This window comes from Hirundo rustica, chromosome W, assembly GCF_015227805.2.
Source record: "Hirundo rustica isolate bHirRus1 chromosome W, bHirRus1.pri.v3, whole genome shotgun sequence".
Classification (NCBI taxonomy): Eukaryota; Metazoa; Chordata; class Aves; order Passeriformes; family Hirundinidae; genus Hirundo; species Hirundo rustica.
The window spans coordinates 160855-170114 of record NC_053487.1 but is presented as its reverse complement, the minus strand read 5'-3'; the positions used below and the strand labels follow the sequence as shown (position 1 = coordinate 170114).

At 37.7% G+C, this 9260-nt stretch overlaps 1 protein-coding gene across 9 annotated transcripts in view; it reads right to left on the bottom strand.

Moving 5' to 3' along the window:
- Positions 1 to 3592: 3592 nt before the first annotated feature.
- LOC120764904 (splicing regulatory glutamine/lysine-rich protein 1-like) overlaps positions 3593 to 9260 on the bottom strand; it is a 106139-nt gene continuing 100471 nt past the window's right edge. For 6 of the 9 annotated variants that reach the window (XM_040089032.1, XM_058423907.1, XM_058423910.1 and 3 more), the window contains 3 exons: positions 6927 to 7013; positions 6156 to 6282; positions 3593 to 4141 (listed from right to left, as the gene is read on the bottom strand). In XM_040089032.1, the coding sequence (XP_039944966.1) occupies positions 3989 to 4141; positions 6156 to 6282; positions 6927 to 7013 (367 nt within the window). In that variant the 3' untranslated portion in view covers positions 3593 to 3988. Of the gene's footprint in view, positions 4142 to 6155; positions 6283 to 6926; positions 7014 to 7826; positions 7860 to 9260 lie in introns of those variants that run through there. The other 3 variants (XR_009208592.1, XM_058423908.1, XR_009208591.1) reach the window with 3 other exon arrangements.

Sequence of the window (9260 nt, the reverse complement as noted above, 5' to 3'; positions counted from 1 at the left end):
GCTCCGTGTCACTCTGGTTTTTCTGAGTTTTTTTAAAGCCTTCTACTTGTTCATAAGATGGAGTCAGTTTCTTTAGTTTCTGCACAATATTAGGAGCAGTTTTCGCTTTTCTCACGCATGGGAACATGAACAAACCTTTTGTTTTCATTCCCTGTCCTTTGTTTACGTATTTCTAGCCTGAAAATAATGTAACTGACAGCTGATCTGGCCAGTGGGGTGAGGGGTAGTAAACCCAGAAGCCAATCCACAACCAGACCCACAAATGTATAAAAATGTAAGATAACAAACAGGCTGCTCTCTTTCGGCCCTGCTCTGGGCTTGGAGAGCAACTCTGCACTGCAGTCCTCTTGTCTCCATGTTATTGCTTTGCGTGCCACGATCACAGCTCCAAAGACAGACATGATGCTGGCCAAGGCTGGGCCAATTAGAAATGGTGGTAATGCCTCCGTGATAACATATTTAAAAAGAAGAAAAAACACAAAACATTGTGGCACAGTTGTAATTGTGGCTAGAGAAGAGTAGGGTGAGAATATGTGAAAGGAACAACTCTGCAGACACCAAGGTCAGTGGAGAAGGACAGGGAGGAGGTGCTCCAGGCACCAGAGCTGAGATTCCTCTGCAGCCCATGGTGAAGACCATGGTGAAGCAGGCTGTTCCCCTGCAGCCCATGGAGATCCATGGGGATGTCTAGATCCCCCTGCAGCCTGTGGAGGAGACCCGCACTGGAGCAGGTGGATGCCTGGGAGGAGGCTGTGACCCCGTGGGAGGCCTGTGGAGAAAGGATCCCATGCCTGAGCAGCCTGTTCTTGAAGGACTGCATCCTGTGGAAAAGTGACCAAAATTGCAGCAGTTTGGGGAGGACTGTTGCCCATGGAATGGATTCTGCAGCAGTTTGCAGAGATCTGTTGCTTGTGAGATGGACTTAAGTTGGAGAAGTTCATGGAGAACTGTCTCCCATGGGAAGGACCCCATGCTGGAGCAGGGGAAGGACTCCTCTCCCTGAGCAGTGGGAGAAAATGTGTGGTGAACTGACCATAACCCCACTCCCTGTCTCCCTGCACCACTGTGGTAGGAGGTAGAGCTGGAAAGGATGGAGGTGTTTTTAAGATTTTACTTCTCATTATCCTTCTCTGATTTTGTTAGTAAAAAATTCAGTTCATATCTCTAATTTGAGCTTGTTTTGCCCATGATGGTATTTGATGAGTGATCTTTCCTGGTCTTTATCTCAACCCATGAACCTTTCGTTATATTTTCTCTCCCCTGTCTAACTGTGGAGGGGAGGCATAGAGAGGCTTTGGTGGGTGCCTGGCATCCAGCCAGCATCAGATCAACTGAAAGTATGTAAAAGCAAAAACTTTCCTCTAAAATACTTAGTTTTATTAGTGAAATGGTACCAAGGACAAGTATGCAAAGAATTTCTTTGCTCTATGCTACTTACACATCATAAACAAGACAGTTGTAAGACAGTCCTTCACAGTCTTTCTATAAGCATACAGATTTGTCATTCTTTGATCAAAATAAGATGCTTACCAATCAACAGCAATGTGGCTTAAACATCACAAAAATGAGTGTCTATACTTTACATGGTAAAGTGTTTTCTATAGTCTTGAATGTACACAGTCTCAAGAACATAAAATCCTTTAAAAAAAGAGTGATTAAGCATCTTAAAATCAAATTGGGTTATTTTACATTCCCTGTAATATGCTTTTCTTTTTCTTTTTTGTGGTAAGAATTACTTATGCAAAGGAAAATAAAACCAAATTGAAAGCAAATAGTTAATAGGGTATTATTTTTTTTAACTGAAGGAAATAACTTCCTATGAAGTAAGGCAAGTAATTTGATTGTATTAAGTTGTTTTAAAAATAATCTACTTGATTTTAGGTATAAATTTTAAAGGTATGACTCTTAAGAAATCTCACAATGATGAAACTGATTTAATTAGTTCAGAGAGCACAAGCCATGTTACAGAATCACAGAAACACAGAATAAACTAGGTTGGAAAAGACCTTTGAAATCATCAAGTCCAACATATGACCTAACACCTCCTCATCAACTAAACCATGGCACTGAGTGCCACATCCAGTCTTTTTTTAAACACGTCCAGGGACAATGACTCTACCACCTCCCTGGGCAGACAACTCCAGCATGCAATCATTCTTTCAGTGAAGATTTTTTTTCTAATGTCTAACTTAAACTTCCCTTGGCACAGCTTAGGACTGTGTCCTCTTGTTCTGTCAGTGGTTGCCTGGGAGAAGAGACTGACCCCCACCTGATTACAACCACCTTTCAGGTAGTTGTAGAGAATGATAAGGTCTCCCCTGAGCCTCCTTTTTTCCAGGCTGAACAACCCCAGCTCCTTCAGCTGTTCTTCATAGGGCTTGTGTTCTAAACCCTTCACCATCCTTGTTGCCCTCCTCTGGATGCGTCTCAACATCCTTCCTAAACTGAGGGGCCCAGAACTGGACACAGTACTCAAGGTACTCAAGCACTCAGTGTTTTAGCTTGACAAAAATATCTGGTTTGTCATTCTCTTCTTACATGCTTTTCCTTTAAAGAATGAAAAAAAAATCTTTACTATATAACTCTTATGTAAATTAGAACTTTTTTCTGAAATTATTTATCCCCTCAGTTTTGCATACGATTCCTTTTATATCACCCAACAGGTATGAGAGATGACGATGGAGAGGTAACAATTAAGGCCATCCAAATGTAGATTAAATGTCTAAAGGGCTGTCTGATGCAGGTGATCAGAAAATGCTTTGTATTCAGCTACTGCTTTTGTACAATGGTGGTACCCAAAATGCATCTTTGCTTTCACCTATAAATCTCTTCTAGTAATAATAATTAAAAAAAAAAAAAGTAAAAATGGAGTTTTAGTATTTTAACAAGTGAATCAAAAAAATCCTTCTGATAAATAACTTGCATTCTTGTCTACAGTATTGTGGTGGCAAATAGCAATAGAGATAATCTTAGATTTAGATGAAAATAAGTAATAGCGCAAACATTTCTGGAAAATACCACATTATTTTAAGAAGGCACTAAAGCTTCTGCTCATGCTCCCATAGTTTTTTTAACAAATAAGAAAAAACTATTTTCGTAATGGCACCTGTACTATTTGCAACTGAATAGACACACTGCAGTACGGCTCAAAACAAAGCTGTAAGTTATAATAATATCATATAAATGTGCTCACTTCTGGAAGGACAAAAATAAACAAAAAACCAAAACAACCCCAAAATAACTCAGTAAGTTAACCTATTATCTATAACATAGCAATGTTCTTTTTTGGAACAGAAAAGTATCATGCATTGTCCAAGTATTAAAAAAAAAAATATTTTTAAGCATAACAGTAAGAAATTGTTTTAAATAAAACCCAAGAATCTCAAGCAGTAAGCAAATGAAAAACAAACTAGTCAGTGGGCATTTAACATAAGAACCATAAAACTGTGTTTATGTTTAAAAATAATTTTCATTTATAACAGAAGAAAATGTGTACATTTATGCACCATTTTGAAGCACATCAAACAGTACACATTGAAGGTTTTGTGGATTTTTAACCCAAAAAGTAAACCAATACAAAATTCATGAACACGCAGAACTTTAAACAATTTTCAATGCATATACTCAACTTTTTTTTTTTTTTTTTTTTGATAGTACAGGTTTACATCTTTCAGTTTCTACTTATTTGTAACAGAAAATGGCAAAACTTAACAAAAATTATTTTACAAATAAGTACAGCCATCATGGAGATCCATGGATTTTCAGACATGAATAGTTCTGATGGCATCTACCTTTTCAGGGTATAACCACTGATCTGTGCTCTCTTGCTTTACAGTAAGAAATTGACAAAGCTGTCACTAGAATTGGAAAAGCTACTAGTACTATCACCATGTTCAGGCTGATTACTTTGTTATTTTCTTCTTTGTTCTGGGAGATAAAAAGCTTCAGATTTCATTCTTTAGTTGAGTCAGAGGTCCATTTTTTTTCTTTAAACCTCTTCCATTTTAATTGAGATGTTTTCATCATTTGATCGACAGTTCCCATTCTGTTGTAGGTTGACTTCACCAATCCTTTCTGTATCTCTATTGCCTACTTCCTTGTCAGTTTCTGAATTCTGATCCTCTTCAGTGTGATCTTTGTCCTACCAAAGATAAAATTATTTTTAAAAAAAAATTCCCTTAGCATTACAAGACTTCCAACCAATTACTGGTATTTTGATTGCCTCATTTTTTACGTCTTCTTTCAGCAATTTTCAGAATAGAGGTATCAGGGTTTTTAAAATTTTTAATTAAAAAAAATTGAAGTCTTTTTTTTTTTTTTTTAATTGGCTGATGTTAGGCACTCATAATAACCTGTTGCCCAAGAAATCATTGCCATAAAGTGATCTGTCTTTATGATCAATATTCAGGTAATACAGAACAAGCAGTATCATGATACCTATGAGAAAAAGCTCCAGAAATTAGGACTTCAACATATTTAAAAGTAAAACAGAATTGCAATTTTTCTTTTATATTTTTTGTCAAGTAACTGATAAATTTTAAGAGAGTTCTTGGGCAAGGCAACTGCTTAAGCATGTGGACAGAGTCACCTAAATCAGCTGTTTTATAACAGTTGAATAATTCTGAGTACCACAAACTACTCTTTAGAAGCATGCTAGGTTTTAAATTACAAGATTAACATTTGAAGATCTGAAATCCCATACTACTCTTTCCTCAAATCTTCAGCTTTATTCCTGCAGAGTCAAATATGCAGTCCAGGACCAAAGCAACCAGGGAGAGGCTGAACTGCAGAATGAAAGTTTATTAAAATTTTTTTCAGATCAAAAGTCTGTGCTGGTTTTGGCTGGGATAGAGCTATTTTTTTTCATAGGAATTAAAAGATGGGGGAAGGAGGAGGAGAGACGGCATTCTGAGCAATGGTGTTTGCCTTCCCAAGTAACTGCTACATGTGATGGGGCCCTTCTCTCCTGGAGATGGCTGAATATCTGCCTGCCCATGGGAAGGGGTGTGTTGGAGTCCAGGGCATTCCTTTGGTTGCCCTGGAGGATCAGAGACCTGGGCAGGGGGGTCTGGGACCCCAGCCCAGAGCCCAGAGCTCAGAGAGACACTGGATTTGATTTCAGTCCATGGGAGAGGCTTCTTGCACTGCAGGAAGCATTGCAGGCCACAAGAGTGTAAAAATAGTAGTTTAGTATATCACAGGGTGAAAAAACAGTGGGTTTGGGATTCTTGGCATTGAAGTGAATGGGGCAAGATGGAGAATTTAGGGCGTTGTCTCCTTCTTCTTCCTTCTTGTTCCCTCACTCCATTTCTGCAGTGATGTGGCACAAAGTAGTTAGTGAGGATTGCGTCAGAGTAAAGATGACCTTTTTAGTAATAGTGATAGACATTGGTAATAAATAGTAAATAAAGAATACGTAGCAATTAGTATAAAAGATAAGAACAGGCCAGAGACAGGGGGAGTCACCAGATGTCCGAGCCGCAGCAAACATCTTGCTGGACACTGAGAAAATTGTAAGATAAGAAACAATAAACACGAAGCATGTAACCTTGAAGACTCCGTCTCTTTTCCTGCGTTTGGCTCAGAGCTTTGCAGAGGGCAAAAAAGACTCTAAAACCACCTGAATGCCGGGGAATTTAAACTCCCGCAAAAGGAGCCCCCGACAACTGCCGTCCCTAGGTGGGCAGAAACAGGGGTGAATGAATTCCTTGTTTTGTTTTGCTTTGCTTGTGTGTGCAGCATTTGCTTTCCCTATTAAACTGCCTTCATCTCAACCCACGAGTTTTCTCCCTTTTAGTCTTATGATTTTCTCCCTCATCCTATCAGGGAGGAGTGGGTGAGAGAGCAGCTGTGTGGTGCTCAGTTGTTGGCCAGGGTTAAACCACGACACAGGCAAACTAACCCTGAACACTGCTGCTTAGTTATACAATCTCCTTTATGCCTGCCCATACAGATAGGCAACCAGACAACTAACATAACACAGAAAAGAGAAACTAAAACAAAGTGTTTCAGTAACCTATTCACAAAAGCTCCACCACATGGCAATACTTTGATAAAGAAAACGGGGAAAAGAAGGGTGAGGAAAAGAAAGATAAGGGAGGAAATTCCAATAATTGTTCCACTTGCAGCACTCCACTCTGTTTATCACAGCTTACCTTCATAGTGGTGCTTTTGTCAGATTTCTCCTTTCCCTCTTTTTCTTTACTATTTTTTTTCTTGAAGTATTCCCTTTCTCTTCTTGCATTATTTGTATCTCTTTCTCTTTTTTTCTCTTTCTTGTTTCTGTTTAAGAAAATTTTTTTCTCAAATCAGAATTTGATCCCACAGCAACAAATGTACTACCAATGCATACTCTGACTGTACTGTACAGTAAATTGTACAATAACTATGAATGTTGGTATCCTGGCTTGCTTTCTTTCAGAAAGGTTCAGTCACCTTCAAACATAACAAAAATCCCTTCACAAAGACAAGGGAAGAGAGCTAAAGAATGCATGTGTTCAGTATACACGGTATTTGCAAAGAGCTAACAGATTTAAAACTCTCCAGTTGAAAGCATACCAAAGATTGAATCCATAAAGGGCTTTTTGGTCTGTTTTAACTTAGAACTGAATCATACCAACCAACTGAAATTATCTGAGATAACTAATGAAAAGGCAGTAAATCACTGAAAATACTTCCCAAATTGTTTTCAATATATGTATCTGCATCCACTTTTGAGTGTTCTGTTTATTGAAAAAGACCTTTTCCTTAGAAATAAAAATTACTAAAGAGCTTCTTCCAAACAAAAAAAACCAAAAACCAGAAACACAAATTGAGTTAGCTCCTTTCATAACACTGATCTCTATATCACATTTCAATTTAGCAAAAATACTACAATTTTTTCCTCCTTTACTGCTCATTAACTTTTATGTTTACAGCAAACTGACCTTCTCGGAGAAGGAGCTTGTGAATACTTTTTTTTGGTCATTTTAGGAGACTTGGAGAGACTTCTACTCTTCCTTTTATGCCTTTCTCTGGAGGACCAAGAAATTCAAGATCACCAAAGAAGAAAAATAATAAACTCAGCAACTGGATAAAACCAGAGAGCTCTTAAAATGATCTGACACAACTAAGTAAATATCCCTGAATTTAACATTATCTATGACCAATAATATATGAACCATACAAACAAAACAAAACAAAAAAATCATATGTTTCAGTTTGATGGGAAAGGAGAGAATGGAAGTGAGAAGTAGGAAAAAAAAGTTGTGCCCTTCCTTTCAGATTTTAGTTTTATGCTTATCCTCACATGCTTGTACTTACATATGATAACAATGGAAACACTGAATTCACTAATCCTGTACTAAGTTTCTTCAGTCAGGAAAATAATACAATTGAATGAAAAGACACATTAAGACAAAAGGCATAAACTTGAGCAATACAAACTTCAAAAATTGACATTGCAAGCTTAAGAACACTGGAATTCCAGTTCATCATGACTGAAATTTAATTCCTGAATACATAAGCTAGCATTTGTATTGGTTTATTAGCAAGCAGTGCAAAATGAATCTCAAGCTGTTGTCAAAATAAAAATGATGTTAATATCTATCATTTTCCTAGCAGTCCATGCTCAGCAAACCTATGCATTATTCTATAACACACTGAGGAGCTCTTAGTATTTTACAAAACAGCTGTTTTATACAGATGTATGAAATTTGATGAAGTTGCTGTTATGGAGTCTGATCTCAAATAGAACAGAACATTAAATAACTGGTTGCAAACATACCAAGGCACATGTTAAAATAAAGTAAAAATTGAGCAAGCAAAAGCTTAATTCAACATACTACCTATCTGTCAAAGATGACTCTTTCCTATCACCTCTTCATAGTGCAGGAAAAGCAGACAGGAAGAACCAACAAAGACAAAGAGGAAGTTAAAAACTAATTGTCAGGGCATTTTAAGGTACAACAAAAAAGTTACACTTATGCGTACCAGCTTTTGCAATTCCCACTGATTTTAATATTTAGGAAGGCCAAGAAAACAACAGTTATTAGATAAATTACAAAAGCATATATTAAGATATACCTAGTATCACTATTTGGATTTATATTCTGACAGTATCATCTAGCTTGATCTCCTGATGCTGCACAGGACAAAAGTTCATAACTATTTTTTTCAGCAAGTTCTTAAGTTTGATTAAATTTTTGGTAAACAAAAATATAAAGTGGCCTCAAAATCATGGAAAGAACCCCCACAATCACTGATCACCTGTTCACTGGTTAACATGCACCTCATTTTGAACATCCTTACATTTATCATCACCTTTTTTTCAAATGGAGACATTGGAAATTAATATATTGTTCTGACAGTGCTCCCACCTGGTCTACATTGAGTACATCCCCTTTATTTTGTTTTCCTGCATACATATCTGCGAGCAACCAAGTAAGCGCCCTAGTAATTGTGTTCCAACTAGAAACTGTTTATTCATAAAATCTAATTTTCAGTTTCTGCTTTTCATATTTGAAGTTGAAGAGCTACAGCAGTCTGACACCATTCCTACCTCTATGTTACATTTGTCTATAAAAGAATTATTGTATGCCTGTTTTTATTCACACTTAAGGAACACTAATACAGCAAAATTAAGGGGAAAATAGTTTGAAAAGTTTGATACTGATTGTGTGACTAAATCATACACAGAACTAACATTCTTGTCTCAAAGGAAAAATTCCACAGCGTAATGACTGAAGCCAACTTCCTGTTAATTTAAATAAAGTTCACTAGAAATCACTCCAAGATTTACCTTAGACCAACATCAGGTCTAGCTGTGCTAGAATTTTTTTAATTCTGAGACAGACAGAAGCTTTGAGGCAGAGACATTTCACAACACTTGTCTCCAACTAGTAGTACTTGGAAGAATGGTGGTAGTGTGGAATAACTCCCCCTCTACTCTGCTCTTGTGAGTGTTGAGTAATACATTCTGTGCAGGTAGCTCAGTGTACAGCTTCAGTGCAGATTAAACTCTGGGTGGTGGGAAATAGCAGGAGCCCCAGGAAGAGGCTATGAACTGGCACTGACCTTTTGCACAACAAAGGGCACAGGGACCTGTAGCACCAGTTAGGTGACTGGACACTCAGACACAGCAGGAGCTGAGGACTAAGCAGGAAGACCCCAGACTGTCGTGTAGATAGACTGGAAGGATATAAAAGCCCAGGGATTCAGTTGCTCGGGGTTCCTCCTTGGAGGCACCAGCTTGAGCTGTTTCTGTGTTACTACGCCATGAA